General features: G+C 42.7%; 1 protein-coding gene across 6 annotated transcripts; it reads left to right on the top strand.

The window, feature by feature from the left end:
* Positions 1–2,867: 2,867 nt before the first annotated feature.
* RNASEH1 (ribonuclease H1) lies at positions 2,868–19,591 on the top strand. 6 transcript variants are annotated; one of them, XM_024215807.2, is made up of 9 exons: positions 2,868–2,888; positions 3,731–3,793; positions 4,075–4,196; positions 7,013–7,207; positions 8,113–8,212; positions 8,796–8,850; positions 9,793–9,877; positions 12,751–12,875; positions 19,026–19,591. In XM_024215807.2, the coding sequence occupies exons 2-9, from the start codon at positions 3,744–3,746 to the stop codon at positions 19,110–19,112; spliced, it is 819 nt and encodes a 272-aa protein (XP_024071575.1). In that variant the 5' UTR covers positions 2,868–2,888; positions 3,731–3,743; the 3' UTR covers positions 19,113–19,591. The 6 variants fall into 6 exon arrangements, with proteins under 6 accessions (XP_024071575.1, XP_024071572.1, XP_024071574.1 ...); XM_024215804.1 differs by lacking the exon at positions 2,868–2,888 and adding an exon at positions 2,915–2,988; XM_024215806.2 differs by lacking the exon at positions 2,868–2,888 and adding an exon at positions 2,931–2,988 and having other exon boundaries at positions 3,728–3,793.
* Positions 19,592–24,110: the final 4,519 nt, after the last annotated feature.

The following is a 24,110-nucleotide window of genomic DNA, read 5'->3' as shown; positions in this document are numbered from 1 at the left end:
TGACGCCCACAGGGCTAAAGTCCCAAGCCCTCCAGCTTCCTCCATAAACGTGAGAACTAAGGGTGTGAGGGTGGTGCAGCACTCCCAGGTTTTACGCGGGGCTTTGCTCCCGGCTCCGCATGCGGGGTCCCAGTCCCTCGCCTGGAGCTCTGTTTCTGGCCCCCAACGTGGGGTCCTAGCTGCCAGCTCCAAGCCCAGGGCTCCACTCCCGGCCCCGCATGCAGGGTCCCAGCCCCATGCCCGGGGCTCTGCTCCCAGCCCCACACATGTGGTCCCAGCCCTGCGCCTGGGGCTCAACTCCCAGCCCCGCATGCAGGGTCCCGGCTGCTGCTCCGCTCCCGGCCCTGTGCCCAGGGCTCTGCTCCCGGCCCCACACGCGGGGTCCCAGCTGCTGGCCCAGGCCCACTCCCAGCCTCGACCCCCTTACCCCTGTGCAGGTCCCCCCTCCCATAGACACGGCCCTGCTCCCAGCCTCAGCTTTGGGTGGGAGAGGGCACGGACAGGGGTAAAGGGTTGGCTTTCAGCACCCCCATTAGTAAAAGTGTTGCAGCACCACTGTTCCCCTACCCCCCACAGGGCCCTGGAGTTTTTCTAGCATGTTTGGGGGGACTCAGAAAGAAAAAGGTTGAGAACCCCTGTTCTAAGGGATCATTCAAGGTAGAGTGGCTCAAAAGCTTGTCTCTCTTACCCAGTGGTTCTCAAACTGTGGCTCAGGATCCCAAAGTGTGTCATGACCCTATTTTAATGGGGTCTCCAGGTGCTGGCATTAGACTTGCTGGGGCCCGGGGCTAAACCCAAAACCTGAGCCCCCCAACCCGGGGCTGAAGGTGGCATTCTGGCTCAGGTTTTGGTCCCATCCTACTGGAGTCATGTAGTAATTATTGTTGTCAGAAGGGGGTGGTGGTGCAATGAAGTTTGAGAACCGCTGCCAACAGAAGTTGGTCCAATGACAGATATTACCTCACCTACTTTCTCTAATATCCTGGGACTGACACAGCCATATCTCCCCTGACTTTGTCATATGTTCTGGCGTAGATGGAGACTAAATGATTCCTATTATACTTCTCTGTGAGTCCTGCCACTTAATGCAAATAGTGTGAGTTATGTCACCTGGAATGCCTTCCCTGGATTGCCTCATCTACACTGAGCTTCTTCTGAAAATCTCCCCAAATCCACCAGTGGTATGACAACCATGGGAAAGCTGGTGTAAACCAGCCACTGGCATTTTTACCTCCTACGCAGCAGTGCTAGATGACAAAGTAGTAAAAATGTCAGTTGTCAGTCTATATTAGTACTCCCATTGTTTCTGTCACTGCAGCGCTACAGCAATGGTAGGAATATTTCAGAAAAAAAATCTATGTAGATGAAGCAAAAGTGATGTAATTATGTGATTACCTGCAGCTTCAGTGTTATTGACAGAAAGGAACAAAGGTGAATGTGGATGGCATTCAATGGACCTCAAAGTCATTTTTCTCTGTCTTTGAATCTGAGCTCAGTATGTTGGTTGTGACAGTAGAAGAGTTACTGATCAGTCCTTGCATGTAAATTGAATTTATGGACCTGTCTGTTCAACCCAAGAATTAATGAGATGAATTTAACAGGTCTTTTCTCTCCCCTTCATTTATTGCTGGTCGCTCTTTTATTATCTATTGGCCAAAAGAGAATATAAATAAAATGAATGGGTAAACCTATAATGAATGAGAAAACCTTCTGCTACAGCAGGCCTTTAATTAAAGGAAAAGCTAACCAAGGACAGTCACGCACAATATGCTGCAAATCCAAAGAGTAAAAAATGCTGAGAATCTCAGTAAAAACCTTGAGAACGTTAATATTTTAATGAAAATAAATGTAAATAAGACTTGGGTGAAAATATCAAAAGCAGCCATTCTGAATGGGTATAATGCAGTGTTTCACCAATAAATTGTCAGAAGTAAGAAAAATGCCATAAGTTATATTTTCATGGGAGTCAGATCAAATGAATTATCCTTTCACCCAATGCCTGTCAAGGAGGATATAAAGATCTTAATTTGGGTAAGAAAATGGTAATGCTGATTGGCAAGTATATTAAGGATCGGGTGAAATCTAAAATCACTCCCTCTCAGTTGAAGGCAAAATTTATGTCAAAGTGATCCATATTCTTTGTATTTTACTAGACTTATTGCTGCCCCTGGATTTCCAGACTGGGGCCAGGAACACCTACTTTCATCTTTGTCTGGACATTTGCATTTCCTCCCGTGTACAAAGAGGTTTCAAGGGCAGCAGCTAACAGCTAGGGAAGTAAAATGCAAGAGTCATGGTTTGTAATAAATGTGGAACCCCCGTGTGACAATTTAAGGAATCAGTCTATGTACCATTTATGGATGTTGTTTGAGATTTTGAACTCTCTGTATGTACCTTTATTAAGCGGCAAACTCCATTTTGACTGTAAGGATGGTCTTTGTCCTCTGACTGTCTTTTTACCTCCCACTTGGGATGAAATTCGAAGGGGTGACGATGAGTGGCCACGCAGGGCTAACAATGGAGAAACATTTAACCTTGAGCGTCCTCTATTCAAATGGAAGCCCCTTAGGCACAGAGTTCGCCGACACCCGAGCAAACCACTTTTTCAAGAGCTTCTGCCCATGCCACGCCAAAGCCACTCGGCGCCACGAGTCGCTCCCGCCTAGGCCCCAGCGCTCCAATCCAATGCGAGCCCGCCCGGGGGAAGCCCCCTCCGAGGCTCTGATTGGTCGCGACGCCTGCCCCATTTGCCCCCTCCTGAGCCGAGCTGCTGCAAAACGTTCTCCCTTGCTCTACCCCCCACCAGCACCGCAATACGCAGCCGGTCTGGGGGCCGAAACCGAAAGAGCCGCAGAGCGCCCAGCAGCTCTGCTCCCCCCTGCACTCCTGTGGGCAACGAGGCGGGTCTTCGGGCCTCCCTCCGCCCCGCAGCAGCACACCTGAGGCGGGCAGGCAGGAGGCCCATCCGCCAGGCCAGGAAGAGGAGAGGTTAGGCGGGGGGAACAGATTGAATTGCTGGGCAGGTGAGGGCGGGGCCGCCTCACCTGGCTCCGGCAGCGCGGCCTGACACACACGCTGGGGCGGGGCCGGGGAGTTCAGCTAGCACAGGGCGGGCGCGAGCCGAAACGCGCTGGTTTGGAAAGCTGGGTGTGACCTGGGGGCTCTGCCACGCGGCCTGTGCTCAGGCGGGAGGGGTCTGATGCATAGAGACGTATCGGCTCCAGCCTGCATTTGGGGCCACCCGCTTCCACCTGAACAGCTTTAATAAAAACGCATGTTCTGTCAGTTTGGTCCCGTGCGGGCCCTGTAACGAGCCGCCTGCCCTGCTCTTCCAGCGAGTCCGGGGAGGGCTAGGCAATGCGCCTGCGCAGTCGGGGTTCTTGCGCCGTAGAAGACGCTCGCCGAAGGAACGGGGCGGTAGCTGCATAGTGCGCCTGCGCAATAGGTAGACCAAGCTAGCTAGATGTGAGGCCTCTACATTGCGCCTGCGCTGGTGGCGTTCAGGCGCTATTTAGCGCCTGCGCGGGGGGGGGGAACCTGTCTGTGTCTTGTGCTTGCGCGATAGGCGGGGGCGAGCGGGGCCGCCGCAGAGCAAAGCGTCTGTGTGGGCGGAAGGTTGGTGGGCGGCTGCGGGTTCGAGGCTGAGGGCGGCTGGGGGCGAGCCGGCCGGCGGCGCCATGTGGCGGCGCCTGTTCGCGGCGCTCATTCACCCTTGTTTTGTCCCCAGCAGCAGCGGGAGCAGCATGTTCTACGCGGTGCGCAGAGGCAGGAGGATCGGAGTCTATCAGACCTGGTGAGGGTGGCTGCTTCCGGGTGGTCCCCACGCCCATCCCGGCTGGGGGCTCCTCCCCGTATGGGGCAAGACCCAGACACCGGCGTGGATCCCCCTCCCCTACTAGGCCTACCCAGGCTGGCTCCTTCAGCCCCTCACGTCGGGGCGCCGTGTCTCCTGCGCGGCCAGGGAGCCCAGGCTTCCCCGTCGGCCCGGGGTAGGAGGAGACCGCGGGGTCCTGTCCCACCTCTGGGGCCGCCCGGCTCCGTGCTGACGGCCCGCCTGTCGCTGCTGTGTTGTAGGGAGGAGTGCCGAGAGCAGGTGAACAGGTACCCGGCCGCCAGCTTCAAGAAATTTGCCAGCGAGGCAGATGCTTGGTCCTTCGTGGGCAGCGGGGCACAGCAGTCCTCATCCCATTCAGCAGGTAGTACCTCATCAAGCCCCTTCCCTGCGTGGGGCAGTGTCTGTACAGGAACATAGGTTTGGCAGGACCGCTAGGGGTATCGAGTCTGGTGCCCTGCTCGCAATCCTATCACATATCTCCATGTGTACTTACTGTTAGAATTATGTGTATTGCAATGGTGACAGCTCCTGTCCCAAACAACTTACGCTATAAGGCAATGTCTCCCAGACCTTACAGTGATACAGCTGTACTTCAGACATGGCAAACCCATGGAGAAAGCACAGACATTGGGCTTGTTTTTCGCTTAATTGGCTTGCGAGTTGCTTGTTGGCTATTTTTTAGCTTGTTGCTTGTTGTAGCTCATTGCTTTTTTTTATCGGCTCCTGCCAAACAATGGGGGGAAGAGAGAGTTGGGGTGCACAGCGGGCCCACCATAGTCCAGACTGCAGGCTGGGGGGATTTAGTCACATAGTGTTGGGTTCTTAGGGATTGGCTCGTTTTGGCCTTGTTTTGAAATGGGATTAGCTTGTTTTTTGGCTTGTTGTGACAGTCGGGGTGCTTATTTACAGCGTGAAAGTTGGCAACTGTGCTGTACTGCTCTAAGGTCTCCTGTGTAAACGCTCTCTTGCTGGCATAATTAAACCACCTCCAGCAAGCAGCATTAGCTATGTTGTCAGGAGCTGTCCGCACTAGTGCTTTTGTGGGTGAAATTTGTGTCTGTTAGGGGTGTGGTGGTGTTTTTTTTTTTTTTTTTTTCTTTTCACACTCCTAACCAACAAAAGTGCTAGTGTAGACAAAGCCTAAGGCCTGGTCTACACTTAAAAATTGGGTTGACCTAGCTACATCCCTGAGGTCTGTGAAAAATTTCACACCTGGAGTGATATACTTAAGTTGATCTAATCCTCTGTAGATCTAGGTCAGATGCAGAATTCTTCCATTGCGCTAGGTACCATCTCTGAGAGGTGGATTAGCTACGTTGATGGGAAAACTCTTCTCTCGGTGTAGGAAGCACCTATGCTATAGCACTACAGTGACACAGCTGCAGCGCTATAGCTGAGCTGCAGTGGTGTGGACATACTTTTAGTATCTGACAAGAGACAGATGGATACCAGTAGATGGGGGAGTACAAGTAAACAATGAGACTATATAGGTCGCCATGAGAAGCAGTGGTATCAGCACACTAAAGCTTCATTTTAAAAACCAGCTAGGTTTCTTGTCCTCACCACAATTGGAAGGCTGTTCTGGAACTAATGGGTGTTACTTCCAGAGCAACAGCAGGTAAAATTAGGGTATAATAGTCTGATTTTTCTGAGATACAGGCACCCCCACAACTCCCTCCCTGCTCAGCATCTCTGAAACCATACCATGTTGTGTGGCATATATTATATTTTGCATCCTATAACTCAGAGGTCCTCAAACTGTGGGGCGTGCCTCCCTAGGGGGGGCATGGAGGAAAGTTCAGGAGGGGCATAGTGGAGCCCAGGCTTGCCCTCCAGGGGGGACAGGGAAGGAGTGCCACCTAATCCCAGCGCTGACCTGGCTTCCAACCGCAGCTCTCAGGGAGCACAGATAGATTCTATTACTGGTAAGGGAGGGGTGTAACAAAAAGTTCGGGGACCACTGTTATAACTGAATGTAGATCAGTTGCTGTTGCATAGAGGGACTGATGAATTACTGTCAGACAAGCTTCTTTTATCATGAAGTTAACTAAAATATTTCCATAAAATTTTCACTAATGTTATAGTTGAAGGGGTGTCTAACAAGGCATACCTTCTGCTCTTCTTCCACTGCACACAGAGAGCACTTGGAGACACTCTGATTGTAAACACAATGTGTGGTTTATTTACGGTATTCCCCCTCACCAGCAGCATCTTATTTACAACAGCATATCCTCTTTAACTCCCTAGGTCAAGGACAGAAAAGGTGGGAAATCTCTCTTGGGACTAATTCTGAGAGACTGGTTCTCTCCCACTAGCACTTCTTGCCAGTGCCTTAACTACCTTTTGAGCTAATGAGTTAATTACCCTTATAGCTCTCTGCAGCCCATCCCCAATCTAGCCATTAGTCACAACTGTCCTAGTCAGTTTTATTTCCGGGCAACTGATTGGAGATACAGTGACCAGAGTGGTAGTTCAGCTGCTGTTGCCCAGCACTCTGTCACTGGGTGGCATTTTCAAAAGGGCCCAGCACTGGCTTTTAATGGTAGCAGAGTTAAGGCAATGCTGAGTGCTTCTGAAAATCTGCTCTGAGCTCATGTATCCTCAGTATTTAGTAAAACATACAAGATAAGGAAAAATCAAAGATGGCTTTGGATTAGTTATGTGAGGCATCATTATTTACTATGCAACTTTAAGGCTCAGTCTGAGTATTGAACTCCTCTTCTAAAGTTTAATTTAATTATGCTACTGCTAAAATTGGTAATTGGAAATGAAAAATCTATTTTAATATATTTACTCCTGCTAAAAATATTGCCACAGATGAAAAAAAAATCTAGGAAACACAAAAGCCAAATTGTAATATTAAAACATGAAGCTATGCTCATTTATACACAATGTAGGGAAAATACTACATGTGTGCAATGTGGTTGTTAATTTATGAGCCTTAATGGCTGCATGTCCTGATTGCTAAAATTTAACATAGCATTAGTGATGACTTGTACATTTATTTTTGTTCTCTTTTTAAAAAAAAAAATTGTTGGGGATTAAAGGAATGCTGTGAAATTTAACTTGGTACTTCTGCCAGAATGTCTTCTAATACAACTACAATTAGGCATGCATATTATAACTTAACTTTTTTATATTTGTGTGTAATACTGTTTTTTTTTTCTTTTCCTTAAGGTACTAATGGCATATCTAGTTTAACACAAAAGAGTGACAGCTACTGGAATGAACTGGAGACAGCAAGCCCAAGTTACAGTACATGCAAGAGACCATATGAGCAGTCTTCGGAGGAAGAATCAAACAGAAAACATGTAAAATACAATGAGACATACTCGGCACCTTCAGTGAGCAAAGATAAATTCTCATATATGGGTAAGCCTCTTTGGTGGGACTACAATTTATTGAAGTATATTTAATGAATATGAAGTATTTTAAACAGTATTTAACAAGTCCCTAAAGTTGCTGCTCTCACTAACAGCCACAACCTGGTTCAAGTTGAAATTCTCTACAGTGAAGAAGCTTTGGCATGTCTTTTTCTGTGAGAAGCCCTCAACTATTGCTGCTTGGTTTAACAGTGTAGATCTAACCTTTATGGTATGCCTGGAAGGTTCTCTTCTTGCTGACATTTAGCCCCTAGTCCTACCTAATGGGTGATGGAGGTAGGGAATTAAAGAAACTTTTATTTTTGTGTGTGGGAGAACTGGATATCTGAATGCAAGCATTACAGTTCTGGCTTTCTAATAGTAATGTTTAGAGTGCCTTCAGAGCAATAATAAATTTAAGTAATCTTATCATAAAGCGTATTTTGAGTATTTAACATTAGCCATTCTTACATGGCTTGATCTGGCCACTGTAGACAGGATGAAATCATGTTTTAACTGATACGGAATCATGTCAGAGCCCTGAGTAAATACACTTGAGTGAACACATTTAAACATGTATTTTAACTTTTCATTGAGGCTGATGGCCATCTTAGAAAAATAAGATGGGACCTGGAGTTGGGGGCATGAAGCTCTTCCACACACGAATTTTCTTGAGGCTTGGCAAAAATTGAAGTTCTCGTGAAAAAAGTTGGGGCTAAAATTATTTTATGGATTCTGCAGCAGTGCAAAACGATATATACAACTTCTATGTGTAGAAGTTGCTAGAGCACTATTGGAGGAAATATAAATCTGTTAAGAAACAGTTTTCTGTATTTGAAAGAGGCTTATGCCTTTAAACAATTAAAAATTGTTTTGTGACATTTTAAATAGGTTGCATGTATCCATCTCTTGCAGGTGACTCTGTAGTTGTTTATACAGATGGCTGCTGCTCAAGTAATGGGCGTCGTAAGGCACGTGCTGGAGTAGGAGTCTATTGGGGACCAGACCACCCTTTGTAAGTAATTTTGAGATCATAGTTAAATCACTTTTTGTACAAAAACTTACTAATATTGGTGTTGTGTAATTCATCACTTAAATTGTATGGTCTTTAAATTCAGCGACTTCAGAATGAAAAACCCAGTTACTTGACTGAGACTTTCTTTAATAACATCACCAAATTAGATAAATAATGAGCTAGAAAGAGTAAACTCAGTTATTAAATTGGAATATTGAATCACAGCCATCACTGAGGGCAGAAATAAAGGTGCCTGTAGAGGTTAGAAATGTAGGCAAAATATAACAAGACTCAGCCTGGACAAATGCAAGGTAATATCTTTGGGAAGGTTTAATTTAGGCTCCCGTTAAGTGGTTTCACAAGTTTACATATAATTATATTAAAATGACTGTTCTCAACCTGGAGGTTCAACCTGCAGTAGGAACAGGGCCAAGCATGCCTAAATTTCAGATTAGTTACCACTTAAAAACTTAATTTCCCGTGAAGGGGAAATTTTAGTTATGCCCCAATTCTACCTAATCTTTGGCTATACACTTATGCAGTAGTGTGAACCACTAATGTATTTTGCGTTGCTTTTAAACAGAAATACTAGTGATAGGCTTTCTGGACGGCAGACCAACCAAAGAGCTGAAATACATGTAAGTTATGGCGTTTTAAAATTGTTTTATACTTGTGGGAAAGAATTGAGCATTATGACTCCACACAACTTAATCAGCTGCTAAAGCTCCTAGATATTTTCAGACATTCAATTTAGTTTTAGTATGACTCTGCTGTGAGGGATTTAGCAATGATATAAGTCAAGAAGGAAGCTGCTGATTCTGCTAACAGTATTTCTGCATAGGAGTTGGCAGAGTTGCTTTCTGGAACTCACGTTGGCTTGTTCTCTGTTTCTGGGGTTTCTACCTCAAATAGCTTTTGTATTTATGTCTCAAGGAAGATCGCTCAGAAGTAGAAAGGAGTTCAGAGACAAATGATGGCAAGACTTTCCTATGAAAGAACATTAGGACTGTTCAGTTTAGATATGAAATGAATAAAAGCAGGCATGATGGAGGTCTACAGAACAATATCTGGTGTAATGAAGATAAAATGGTGCTCCTATTCAAAAGATAAGGATAATCCAATGAAATTGAAAGGTGACATTCAGAACTGATACAAGGAAATACTTTTTAACACAATGCATGACTAACCTTTGAAATAAAATATCATTGATGTCAAGAGCTTAGGATTCAAAACAGCATTAGACATTTATGTGGATAATCAGAACATCCACAGTTCTATTAGAGAAAAATAGCCAGGATATAAACCCATGGTTGAAGGGATGAGCCAATCATTAACTGGCAGGATTAAGAAGAAGTTTCTTCTATGGACTAGTTATTCCATAATTGGCTACTCTGTCTTCCGCCTTCCACTGATGCATGTTGTATCTTGTCTCTGACAGACTGCTCAACTGTGGGATGTCTGATACATTACTGCAATTTTTGTGTCTGTCTTCACACTAAATTCTCTAGTTGTGTGTATTCTGTATGTATTTTTTTTGTTCACAATCTTCTAAATTACAATTATTGAAACCCTTCCTTTAGGCAGCCTGCAGAGCAATAGAGCAAGCAAAGAGTCAAAACATCAAGAAGCTGGTTCTTTACACTGATAGCAAGTTCACTATAAACGGTAAGTTAACGATTTCAGCTCTGCTGTGCATTGAATGTAGAACACGTACCTTCATTGTATAAGCCCTACAAATCTGTTTCTGTAAAATAGTTTGGGTTTTTTTAGACGAGTGTGTAGGGAAGGGATTATGCATAACTCATTTCAGTTCCCAGTAATAGCAGGGAAAAGGACTCCAAGAACACCCTGCATAGCTTGCCAAAATCACATCCACTGTTCGTATCAAACTCTGGAATAGACAAGATACCTAGCTTAGCAACTGATGTAGGAAATAATTTTAAAATATCAGATACGGAACCTCTACAATAAAGGATTTTCTGGCAGAAGCGCAGGGTACAGTATACAAAATGGTGTATGAATTTTCATACCAAACCCTATAAATGTAGGCTGTATATCTGAAAAGTGGCCAACAAAGTAGTAGTAGGAAAATGCCTGTTCTCTTCTTCCCCCCCCCCCCCCTTTTTTTTTTTTTACTTTGATACAAAAACAGAACCTGAAACACTTCAAGATTGTTCTGCTTGTTTTTACCTCTAGAAATGTTATTCAAGTCTATTCCTCCCTGGTTTAAATGGAAGACTGCTGGAGGGTGGTGTCTCCCAATGTATATTGTGAGATTTCACCTTAGGTGTTAATGTTGAATTTTTACAAGACCTCCTATAAGTAGTAGGCAGTGGAGTTAAAGTGTTCTCTAATAGATTAAACCCCTTTTCCCCCTCTTAGCTTCTCAGCTTGCAGTCCCTTGTGGTTTATAATTTTGGAGTATAGGCATATCCTGAATTTCTAACATGAAAGCAGATGGAGAAAAACATTTAGGTCTTTTATGTATCATAAAGAAGCAAAAGGCACAATTGCATCTTGTTCTTTGCAGGTCACTTCTAACAGACTGGATCCCAGAATCCTTTTAATTTTTGTTGTAGTCTGAGCACAAGCTCTTGATGGGAACTCCTGAGATCTAATAAACTAACAATCACTTTGTGTTTGGCAAGTCAATTTGTCTGCCTCAGTTTCTCCCATTGTAAAACGTGACTGCTGACTGCTGGCTTTTGGGATGAGTTGATCTATAAGTGCTTTCAAGACAAAGTTTGTATGTGCTTAATGATTTGGGCACCGTATCACGTCTGGCTTCCTTGTTGATCAGATAATTGAGTGAGATTTTGTGTAATTGGTTTTTATCTATACTTTCCCAAAATTAGGGAGGCTCTTGGGCAGAACAATGACTTTATATGATTTTTGCATTGCAGGTGAGGAGAACTTTCATCTTTCTGTTTTCCCCCCCAAAGCATGAGCCAGCAGCTCAGAGGGCAAATGAGCTGGAAGTAATTTGATGCCTCCTCTAGGAGGCGATGCCCTCTCCCTGGAGAGGCCAAGGAGCTACTGGACAGGGAACGGGGGATGCTTGGGTGGAAGTAGTGCAGGAGCTGTCCTGTTTTCCCCCTGTCTTAAACTCTGGTAGCTCCCGCTTCTATGTGGGAGAAAGTGGAGGGGAGGTTCCTAAAAGCATTGGCCCCAGAAAGTGGAGGAGTTGCTAAGCAAGGGCTCAGTGGACCAGGGAATTAAAACCAGCAAGGAGGCAGAAGAGATGGGGAAGAGCAGAGTGGGTGGGAAAGAGGAATAATAGATCCATTTAAGTAATCGGTTTCCTTCCCTTCGGTTCCCACCAGGGGGCAACAGTCTCTCAACCATCCCTACTGAGCAGTTTTTCCCAGTTCATACAAATATGGGGATGGGACTGGTTATGGGAGCTTTTGGTCTGGCTTCCTGGAAAGAGTCCTTAACGGAATGAGAATTAACAGCTCAGTTTGTTCATACTGCCAGGCATAAAGTGGCCAACTCTATTCTGGTAACTGTTTCATTAGTAGACTTGTTTAATGAAGGGCACTCCTGTCTTGGACAAATTGACTGATAATTAATAAATTCTTTGACCAGTAGTAGATGACTTTCTAACTCTTAATTAAAATATTGTTACTTTCTCTGTGACTTCAAGGTTTGTTACCCTTCATGTTGTTCTGAATGTGTTCTGCTATATGCCTTCTTTTTTAGGTGGTTATGCATTCCCACCATATGTGCTCCTCTTTTGACCTTCAAATAAAATAAGTTAGTAAAGCTCTAGTTAGAGCTGCACACTGTTAACTCTATTGGCAAACAGACCCTCAACTTCAATTTATTGCAGTTCGCCTGGTAAACTTGCACTTAAGTGAATCTAAACTCATGTATTCTGCTCACAAACGGTGAGCATCAGTACCAGTCAATGGGGAAGCATAGGTGTAAGGACAGATGCTGGAAAGAGACAGTCTTTCAGAATGACTGTATTAGAGAATGAAATCAGCATATTTCACAGATTGCCACCTGTGTCTTTAATGCAGTTGTGGTGAAAGTTAGTAACTGATAGCAGTATGGTCTTGTAGCATTAGTCATTGGGAGTGGGACCATGCCCATAGTCTGTAGAGATAACAGGAAGAACAGTAGCTCTAGAGTAAATATAAAGCATGTTACGGGGATAATGACTAAGACTAAGATTTTTGTCATGGGTATTTTTTAGAAAAAGTCATGGGACAGGTCGCGTGCAATAAACAAAAATTCATGGAAGCCCGAGACCTGTCCCTGACCTACTTTAAAAAAAATAAATAAATAAAAAATACCCTGTTGCTGTTAAAGTGACTAGTGTTTGGTCCTTATATTTACATTGCAAGGATTTGTAAAATAGTTAAAACTTCCTAAATAACTTCCTTTTTAAAGGCATGGTCATGGATAGTCTTCCTATGCAATAGCCACAAGTTATTTACATTCTTAGTGAATTTTAAAAATATATCCAGTTTGTACTTTTATTTAGAAACTGTAACTATCTTCCAATAAAACGTTAATTTGTTTTTCCATAGGTATAACAAGTTGGGTAGACAACTGGAAAAATAATGGCTGGAGAACAAGCACAGGAAAAGATGTAATAAATAAAGAAGACTTTGAAAGACTTGATAAGCTTTCAGAGGGAATAGAAATTCAGTGGGTGAGTAATTTGGTGTCATTAATTGTGACTGAATAAGCTCTACTAACTTAAGTACTTTTGCCTCTAAAAATATTTTATACATTTTCACAAATAAGAGCATCATAAGGAATTTTAATAAACTTAAAACTACCATGAATCCACATAAGTACCAGGAAAACTACTAGCTCCATCCAAAATAATCAGCAAGATTCTGTTACCAAGTAATAATTTTAAGAAATACACATAAAAGGATCTACTGGATCCTAACAAACAATATACTTAAACATTTGCTCATATATTGCCCACCAAGAAAAGCACCACAGTTAAATCTCTAGGGTATTTCCAGGAAAAGGGAGCAAAGCTCAGATCTAAACTAAAATACTGAGAAACTAACAGAGGATGGTTGGAGCTGAAGGTCAAAAATTTAAGGTAAATTCTTATTTATCAGTTTTCAGGGTGTGTAACTTGATACAGTAAAACTTTTGCATTTAGCAGAACTGAAATGTGTCAGAAGCCAGCAGGGTGCAAAACAAACTCTCTAACTCAGATTTTCTGTGGTATATTCAAGACTTTTCCAAGAATATTAGAAGCATGAATATGGCAGTCCTTAGAAACCCATATTAGCTCTCAGTTTGGTAAGAACTCTATCTCAAATGTAGAAGTAGGATACAGTAACTTTTTGCTGAGTAACTAGTTATATTATTTTAAATTGAGTCTGTAACCTTTAACTCTTCTAGTAGAAATAAATGCAGCATTGAGAAGAATTTATTGTCCCCATAGTCATGTTTCTAATTATTCTAAATTTGCCTGTAACCTTCCAGAGATACCTAACTCAGAATCAAATCTCTGCACCATTGCCTTTATGGCTAGTGAAACAGAATCCAAGGAAATGAACCATTAAGTAATCCCTACAAAACAATACAGTGGGCATAAGTGGAGACTTTATACTTCTCATGGGGGATTTTCCTAAAGGAAGTTCCTTCCCTTATTGTACTTTTGCTGTCATTCAAATACTCCACTGATGGATTCTGTTCAGATGTCAAAGGCTGACTAGATATTGTCTCCTCCACCTTGTCTCACTAGTAGAAATATAAGCTCCAGGTTGCAGTTAAGCAAACAACTTTACTAAACTAAAATTTAAATCTGTCTTTTATGTGACTTCCCCTGGTTATAAACAAAACATAAACCTCCAAATACAGCAGAAAATCCGTCTGACAGTGGCTGGAACACTGTATTCCGGCACTTCTGGGAAGGGAGTCTTGTCTTTATAGGCTTCCACTCTACACTTCCTCTCCAGTAGTGCTGCATTGGGAATAGAATTGGTGGAACTGTTCAGATTTTAACAGAACAAATCACCACAATAAGAGGAGTATCCTGTGCTAGTCTGAAAACCAGACAGTGCTGCATTTCATAAACTTGGCACTTAAGTGAGAGCTGAGAATGTTGTTGGGTTTGAGAAATGGTGGCAGAGCTTATATTATGGCCTTTGAGTGAGACTGCCATATGTAAAAGAGGTAAATGACTTATTTGAGTTACGAGGAGTCCGGTGGCACCTTAAAGACTAACAGATTTATTTGGGCATAAGCATTCATGGGTAAAAAACCACTTCTTCAGATGCCGGAGTGAAAATTACAGATACAAGCATAAATATACTGGCACATGAAGAGAAGGGAGTTACCTTACAAGTGGAGAACCAGTGATGACCAGGCCAATACAGTCGGTGGATGTGGTCCACTCCCAATAATTGATGAGGAGGTGTCAATACCAAGAGAGGACCTATATGCCTCCAGCTTCCATCCAGGACACCTCACATGATCAATTGTCTACAGCCAAGTCCTAAGATATAACCAAATTTGCTCAAATCCTTCAGACAAAGACCAACACCTACAAGATATTTATCAAGCATTCTTAAAACTACAGTTCCCACGTGGGGAAATGAGGAAACAGATTGACAGAGTGAGATGGGTACCCAGAAGTCACCTACTACAGGACAGGCCCAACAAGGAAAATAACATACAGCCCCCAGCTAAAACCTCTCCAGCATATCATCAGTTATTGGGAGTGGGCCACACCCATCCTGACTGTATTGGCCTTGTCATCACTGGTTCTCCCTTCTCTTCATGTGCCAGTATATTTATGCTTGTGTCTGTAATTTTCATTCCATGCATCTGAAGAAGTGGTTTTTTTTACCCACGAAAGCTTATGCCCAAATAAATCTTTTTCTTTAAGGTGCCACCGGACTCCTCATTGTTTTTGTGGATACAGACTAACACAGCTACCCCTCTGTTATTTGAGCTAATAAATTCTGGGCTGCTCCAGGATCACTGAATTCATCTGCAACTGGTGTAGTAACTTCTACTTCTAGTCTAGACCTCAACCAACTACACCTCTACCCTGATATAACACTGTCCTCGGGAGCCAAAAAGTCTTACTGCGTTATAGGTGAAACTGCGTTATATCAAACTTGCTTTGATCCGCCGGAGCGCACAGCCCTGCCCCCCCCAGAGCGCTGCTTTACCGCCTTATATCCGAATTCATGTTATATCGGGTCGCGTTATATCGGGGTAGGGGTGTATATGCCTTTGTCGCTTCAGAGTGAGAGCGCCACATGTTGCTGCAAATGCTCTACATTTTGAGACCACTTGAAAAATGAAGCTAGTACTGAATACTGCTCTTAACTTGTTTAAGAAAGGTTTCATGTCAGCAGCATGTGTAGCCAGTGCTCCAGGATTTAAAGATGGTGGTCAGGGTGTTGATTTTAGTCAGGAAAGCCCTTTCTTTCTACTGGTAGTATAGTGCTGTAGTTGTACGCCTGTTAGAAGCCTCCACCCATTTATATTCATCACGGGTGTTCTCCATGATGAGTCCTTGATTTTAGAACTTTTTACTCCTCTTGCTTCTACTGCCAGAACCTCTGTGTAACCTTCTGGACATAATGCAGAGCCCATCTTTCCCCGCACCTTCAAACCTCTGGGGAGGGAAATGGCTAAGAGTTGGGTTTATAATTGCTAATGCATATTAAATGTGGGTTTTGGGTTTTTTTGCATTAGTAATGTATGGAGTTGGCACTCAGCATTGGATATCTGCTTATCGAGGCTTACCTACATTATAATAAAATAGGACCCAGTTAAAAGAATCTAGCTGTGAGAACCCCTACTATGGCAGAAGCAATCACTTAATGCTCTAGAACAGTGGTCCCCAACCTTTTTGTGGCCAGTAGCACATTCATGTTTTCAGAAGAGTGTGGCGGGCACCAAAAATTTTTCAAGGCTTATTTTGTATTTGTACATTAAATAATACGAAAAACATCATATTTAATATTACATAATATATGAATCCATAAGATAAAAAAGGTAATTTTACATGTAAAAGGTATTAATTAAATTATTCGGCAATTACTCTTTCACCTTACCATGTGAATTTGCTCTTTATCTACCTGTAAGAAAAAATTAAGGAGTTCTTACAAAATAAATATCAAACAGTTTTCATCTTATTTATTTTAAAGTAAAACGTTGAACTGCTGGTCCAAATATATTTATTATTCTTACTTTAACATAGCCAGTTATGGTTAATTAAAAATATTCTTTGTATTATTTGTATCCGTATTGCAATAAACAAACCAAGTATGAAAAAAAGTTTAACACAAGTTAATCATAGGCGCTCATCAGCACTTAATGGAAAATCGGTATCATTAATTCACGTGGTTTTACTAATAAAGTCAGTGTGATTTTTGGCACTGCATTTCTTCAGCCAATTTTTCGTAGTTGGGAGAGTAGGATGATATTCCCGTTTGTAAGCAATCGTCAAGATGGGTATCTGTAAGCTGAGATCTGTATTTTGATTTTGATGTTCATTGTTGAAAACAGAACTTCGCATAGATAAGTGGAACCAAAATAAGATTTTATTTTGTATGCTACATTTTTTAAGGCAGGAAACTTTTTTCGGTCAACCAGATTCCAAAAGTTTTCATCTGTTGCGCAGGATTTTAGAACAATATCATTTTGAAGGTCCAAAATCTCCAGTTCCATGTCTTCTGTTCTTACTTGAATGAGACTTCCAATTGATGTAGCCATTTGTTACCTCTATTTGGCAAGTAAAAGGATTCACAAGAAAGGCAACTACAGGCTCAATGATGGTGAACTGTTGAAATCTCTTTTCAAATTGTTCCAGAAGTGTTTGAATGTGGATAACAAATGGTGATGGGTTAAAATCACTGTCACATACCATTTTCCTTCATACGTGGGAAATGTTCAAGAGACTTCGTCTTAATTTGTGACATCCACAAGATCAGTTTTGCTTTGAATGATTTTACAGAACCTATCATTTGAGCCACATGTTTGTCTTTTCCCTGGAGCTCAAGATTTAAAATGTTCTATTTGTCAGTGATGTTAGCAAGAAAAGCCAAGTCCATTAATCAGCTGGAGTCTTCTAGTTGCTTGTAGTTCTGATTTGTGGACTTCAGAAATTCTTTGATCTCTTCAATTAGGCTTAAAAAACGTGCAAGAACTTTACCTTTGCTCAGCCATCGTACTTCTGTGTGCAAGATAAACAATCTGATCTTATCAACATCTTCCAACAAGGCCTTAAAAAGTCGGTGTTGCAAAGGTTTTGCTCGAATAGAGTTAATTATTTTAATAACAACATTCACGACATGTTGAAAAGAGAACTTTGACGCACAAAGCTTCTTGGTGGATAATGCAATGATAAGACATAAAGTTCGGAAAGGATTCATTCTTCTTACAGAGTGCAATGAATCCATTGGCGCTGCCCATCATAGCTGGTGCCCCATCAGTGGTGATTGCAGACCGCTTGTGTAGTGGCATACTAATTGATGTTGCGTATGATTTGAATAAATTATAGATGTCCTCACCCTTTGTTCGCCCTTTCATAGGCACTACTTTTAGTAACTCTTTTACGGTGAAGTCACTAAATACCATCCTCACCATAACTGCCAACTGCACTTTATCCGATATATCTGTCGACTCATCGAATTGCAGTGAAAACCAGTCACATATTTCCAAGTCATCCTTTAGCTGAGTTTGCATGTATCCTCGTAATTGTGTTGTCTGATAACTGCAAGTCTTGTATTGCCAACAAAATCTCACCCTTGTTAGGAAATCCTTGAAACAGGCAATCAGCACCAGTCAAAAATGCTTCCTTCAACAATTCACCATCTTGAAAGGGTTTTTTCTTTGCGAGCAGATGAGCAATTTTAGAGGAAGCACTAGTAGCACTTTTAGACTTTACCACTTGTCTAGTGAAAACAGATTGCTGGGCAGATAGGTTTGATTAGAGTTGATTGATTTCCTTCTTTCTCAACTCAGATTTAAGTGGATAGCTAATGTCAAAAGAGCCGTGATTAGTTTGGAAATGGCGTTCAACATTGTTTTTTCGGCACTGCACCAGCACCCCCGCACAATAAGCAAACACATTTCCCTTTATTTTCAATAAAACAATAGGATTCTTCCCACTCTGCGTTGAAATAATACGTATGTTGTCTTTTATTTGAACCACTCGTTTTGGGGCAAAATGTAAAAATAAATAAATAAATAAATAAACTGCAAAGCACAAGAAAATAGCAGTATCAGTGCAGGAAGAATACTCACATACAGGGCCGGCTCCAGGCACCAGTGGAGCAAGCATGTGCCTGGGGCAGCACATGCTACGGGGTGGCATTCGGTCCATTCTGCAGAGGCAGAACGTTGGTTTTTTGGGGGAGGGAAGGGGAGGGCGGCAGTTCTGTCTTCGCAGCTTCTCTCTGCACTGCCCAGAACACCGGCACCCGCAGCTTGCAGCCCCGGAATACTCTGTCCCCAGCAGGTGCGGGGCCCTGGCTTCTCTCCCTTGATGGGCACTAGGCGGGCCAGCCCCACGCCTGCCAGGGATTGAAAACACCAGCGCCTGCAGCCCCGGAGTTCTCTGGCCCCGGCAGGCGCAGGGCCATGGCTTCTCTCCCCTGCTGGGCACTAGGCGGGTGCACATAAATGCCCCGGCGGGCGCCATGGCGTCCGCGGGCACCGTGTTGGGGACCACTGCTCTAGAGAAGTGATGTTATACTTGGGATTAATAAAGACTGACCAGGTGATCAGATCTCGTGTATTTGGTGTGGTCTCTTGACTATTTGAATCTTGATAGTGTGACTCAAATAACTTTAGACTTATCTCTCTACAGATGCATGTTCCTGGTCATGCTGGCTTTACAGGAAATGAAGCAGCTGATAGACTTGCAAGAGAAGGAGCTGGAAAACAAAACTCCTAGCATGCTATCGTGACTAGAAAACTTCATTCTTGCTAACTAAAGACTGTTTAATCCATAAGACAGACTCTCTTTTCAGTATGAAAACTTCCTGTTGGAATTGTACAAAATAAGTTAATTTAAACTTTGTTATAACTATTTCTGGTTTAAAAGTTTTAAATATATGCTGTCCTGTATAAACACACCTTTTTTTTTAGGGTGTTCAGGTTACTTGGTTAATCACTGCTTTGTTGGTAGAGGCTTGTTTAACAATTAACTGAACATTCAAATATTGGTAAAAGAAAGGTGTCCAGTGTTTTTAGTCCCAGTTGCCACAGTGCCTGTTAAGAAATTTTTTTAGACGTTCCATAACTGAGAGAAAACTTCGGGTTTTACAAAGTATAATTGTTTCAAAAAGTTTATGAATGAAAATATGTTGCAATCTGAATGCTAGACAGATGTTGTTTTCCCTTTACCAAGAGTATTGAAATAAATTTAAACTCAAAGTTTGATGTTAGTATGTTTATAAGCACATAGTGTAGAAAATACCAAAGTGCAATGGTAATTATTTGAACTGCATAATCCTATATAAAACAACTTCCCCAACTGCACCTCCTCAAATAATAACAAGTATTTGTATGTTTGCTTGTAGGAGTGTTATGGATGTAAATACCTGTTAAAAAAGTTAACCGGTAAAATGATTAAAATTATATCATTTGACTGGTTAACCATTAACCGAGGTCGCTCAGGCGGGCAGGGGCTGGGGTCCTGGTGGGCCTGCGGGCCTGGGCCCCCCTCGAGGCCGCCGAGGCCACCCACTGCGACAAGGGCTGGGGTCCCTCCAGCCCAACATGGATCTGTGTGGCCGACCCAGCATGGCCAGCCAGCTGCCATGATAAACAGTTATGGTCTGGTTAACGGTAAGTCTAATGCTTACCGGTTAACCTTTTACATCCTAAAGAGTATCCGTATAAGCTTCTGTAAAGTGTTTGTTCGTCCAGACTTGCAGAGGTAACAATCAACAAGCCAGGCTGCAGGGAAGCATTAGACATGCTTCCTTTTCCAGCCACTTGAATTTCAAGTCCTCTGTAGACTTTGCTTCCAGCTTCTTCCTGAAGCAACCTCTGACTGGCCCCTTATCAGCTACTGCCATCACAAGATGGGCTCCTGAGTGACTTCATACTGAAAAACTGCCATGTTGACTGTTGCATTGTCTTACACCTGTTCACTGAGAGTGATGGATTCACACTCAAATCTATTTGCATTCTGGTGACTTTCATGCTGGTCAGAGTCTTCTCTACATATAACCGTATGGTCTGACATACTACTTGATTCCTGCTTTTGCGAACTTCCTGTGCCACGTTTATTTGAGTTCCCACTGTTTTTTCTGCCCCCTGCTCCTCTAGCACCACCATGCTTTTCAAGTTATTTTGCTGCTTTCTTTTTCCTTCTTAAACCTTTGTAATTTTTGTTCTATTTCCCTCTTCCATATGCCTGTCCCATTCTTCTTTCCCCATGAAGGAGAATTTAACACATTATACTCTGTTCCTTGTCCCGACATGCTCGCCCCCTCTCTTGCTGCATTGACATATCTGTTAACCCCATTCCTGCCTGATTCCTATTCTTTTCTCTCTTTATCTATGATCTGAGTCTGCTGACCTCATTCCAGTTGATTTCCTTTCTTTCGGTCCTGTTCCAAACATACTTTACTGCTCACAATCTCTTTATATATTGCTCTCTACCTTCAGCTCAGTTTTCATGGCCATTCTTCCATACCAGCCTCCTTTTTTTTGCCCATATATCTTACCCTCTTAAGATGCTCTTGTTTCTAGCCCCTTCCTGTGCCAGCTTCCCACACCTTTTTTTTTTTTTTTTCTCCCCCCCCCTTCATTGCAGTCTGACTCTTCCCTTCTTCCCCCCCCTTGGTGGAATCCTCCATCCTATCCTACCTTCACTTCCTGACTCTCCCCTCTGTTTCCCCTATATTATTTGATGCTATTTAGGTTTCAGTTTGATGCTCTGATGCTAAAGCTTTTCCCCTCCTTTCTTCTTTCTGACATTCAGTAGTGTACCAACTCAGTCATTCACTTGACGTGTTCTGACCATTGCCACTTTTCCTGGGCATCAGTCATTCCCCCTCAACCTTGAGACATGCAGCTTTATTCATGTTTTTGTCTTTTTCCCTCTCAATAGTAGCAGGGGATCCTCTACAGCTACTCCCTCTGTTGTATTACTGTTGCTTTGATCCTTTCCCCACCTGAATTCTACCTCCTCTATGCTAGCATTTCTGTACTTACTAAAATGCTGTTCTTTAAAATATCAATTAGTTCTTTAAAATCCTACATTCTTAGAATTTTATACAATATGAAAAATTATCTTCATATGACATGGGCTGTGGCGAGATTGGAGTTTTGCCCCAATTCCAATCATTGATATAAGCTGAACCAGTCACTTCTAGTGTAGATGGGCAAAGATACTCATTTTGACCCTGGTTTCAAGTGGAATAAGTAAGCTCTACTGCTTGGAATGGCTTTGCCCTACTACGCTTGGAGATTATACCATTTCAACTACATGGATGGCTATAAAGGGGCAAATCTCCCGTCTAGTCAAGGCCTTTATTAAACTCAGCTGTAGAGTTCCCTATGCAGTGTCTTGCTGATGCATTAAACATTTACTTTCAAACTGAGCATATTTCTGACCTCACTATAGGCTTTGATGGATAAACTGGACTTTTCCTGCATCACAAATCACTCTCACTAGCTGAGGTTCAGCAGGCCCAATTATAGCTTCATACCTGTGCAGCTGGAGTACCTTTAAATGGATTTACACTGGGGTCACTTGAGGGTAATGGAAGCTTCAGAGGTGTATTGCAGGGTTGTATGTGGCCTGCAGAACTCCTGCTGGTGTTCATGGTTCATCGGCCAGTTTACCTGTTGAAACACAGGCCTTATCATGGTTGCCAGCTCAAAAAAAAAGAGTCCATTTAAATTGATGTGACAGTGGGTTTAAGAACCCTATTCTAATATGTCACTTCTCGGGTGAAAATGCAGCCATGTGTATTGAAAGTTTAATTCCAGTTTAAGTTTGTTAGGGAGCATTTATAAAAGCCTCTAATTACATCCAACCCTTAATTTTACTGGATTAATGAACTTTTTGTGCTTCCTCAGTTTCAAGTTAAAAGAATGTTATGCCTGCAAATTAAGCACTCAAAGATTGGGAAATCCCAGAATTAAGGTTGCCATTGTAACCTTACTTTGGTCCCCTTGTATGTAGGCATTGGCTATTTTTAATTAAATGACCAGTTCCTAAATTTTCTATATGCCCCCCATCCAGGACATTCTATCCAATTGAATGCCACCCTGGAAATTTGGTTGGATTCTTTCCCTGCCTCTCTGCTTCAAAATTTTTGTATAATGCTGGACAAGTCACTAAAGCCATGGAAAAGCCCATGAATAAATAAATAATTTTTGTAGTAGGCCTAGGATTGAGATGGTGGGCCGCAAATAAAGCCAAAGCTGCACCCTGAGCAATGAATAGAATTAATGGAAATATTGGAACAGCCACCTATAGAGTGACCACTGTCTGTCCATCCTGTGCACTGAATGTGGCAGGGATCCTGTGGCAAAAACAATGTGATCATGTAAGTGAAGTCACTGTGTCATAATATGGACGAAAAAGGGGATGAAATAAAGATGGAACAACCTTAATTCTAGGATTTCTTAACTTTTGAATACTTGACTTTTCATTCTTGATGCTGCTTTAGCATAGGTTTATGTAATTATATGGAAGGGGAGAAGGCCTTTCTGAGGAATCAGTAGCACTCTACATATATGCTGTGTACAACAAGCACAAATGCTTCCAAGCATCTCTTCTACAGTAGTATTTCTGCCTTTTTTTCTTCATCCATCAAACACCACTCTATAGTGGGACTGCAGAGGTGTTAATAGGCCACTCTACATTGAGTGGCCCCTTAGGATATACATTAACTGCTTATGCTAACCAATCTGTTCCACCTTGCATTTAGCTGACCTATGGAATACCTTTCCCAGACCCGAAGAAGAGCTCTGTGGCTCGAAAGCTTGCCTCTCTCACCATGATAAGTTGGTCCAATACCTCATCGACTTTGCCTCCCCAGTGATTAGTTTGTGGTGATGGAGAGTTGCTAGAGGGGATTTTGTGTATTACACCTGCAGTATATGCAGGCTCCAATTTTGTACATTATAGCCATTTGGAATTTCACAACAACCGTATAAATAAACCTCTCATTCTACTCCAGCCCCACAGGCCCCTGCCACTGGAGCTAAAAGAGAATCTCTGGTATCATTGAATGGCCAAGGAGACACAGGAGGCTCTTGATTTCATTGAGCAGATGGCAGTAGTACACTTATAGTTCTACAGCAGCTTTCATCCAAGATTTCAAAGCACTTTACAGACATCAATTCTCACCCCATCCCTGCAAGCATTATCTTCCTTAGTACACAGATGGGAAAACTGAACGAGAGTGATGTTAAGTAACCTGATTGGGGGGAGGGGAGAAGGGGAGAGAATGTACAAGGTGAATCTGAGATAAGGCCAGGATTGTAGAACTGTACATAGAAATGTAGAACTGGAAGGGACCTTGAGAGGTCATCTAGTCCATTTCCTTGCACTGAGGCAGGACCAAGTAAACACAGACCATCTCTGGCCAACCTTTTCTTTAAAACCTCCAATGGCAGGGATTCCACAAATGCTGACTGAATTTTGTGGATGAATTGGAGCACACCAGTAATTGGACAAGAGCATTCCACTCTAAGTAAAGTTTATTGAATGCCTAATTAAGCAACTATTAACCATTAACAGCACTCTAGCTTATGCAGTCCAGCAGCAAAGTCCCACAAACGGAGCTGGCCAAGCACCGGAATGAGTCCTCGGGATCTGCGTCAATGGATCTTGATGTTGGCCTGTGAGAGTCTCAGACATCCCAGAGTGCCAAACTTCTCCTCACAGACTGTCTTTTATACTCTGCTGTGTTGTCTTAGCAAC

The sequence above is a fragment of the Terrapene carolina genome, unplaced genomic scaffold, assembly GCF_002925995.2.
Source record: "Terrapene carolina triunguis isolate 2854851 unplaced genomic scaffold, T_m_triunguis-2.0 Scaffold42, whole genome shotgun sequence".
NCBI classification, from domain to species: domain Eukaryota; kingdom Metazoa; phylum Chordata; order Testudines; family Emydidae; genus Terrapene; species Terrapene triunguis.
Note: the sequence above shows the minus strand (reverse complement) of the source record. Positions and strands in the feature narration are given on the sequence as shown.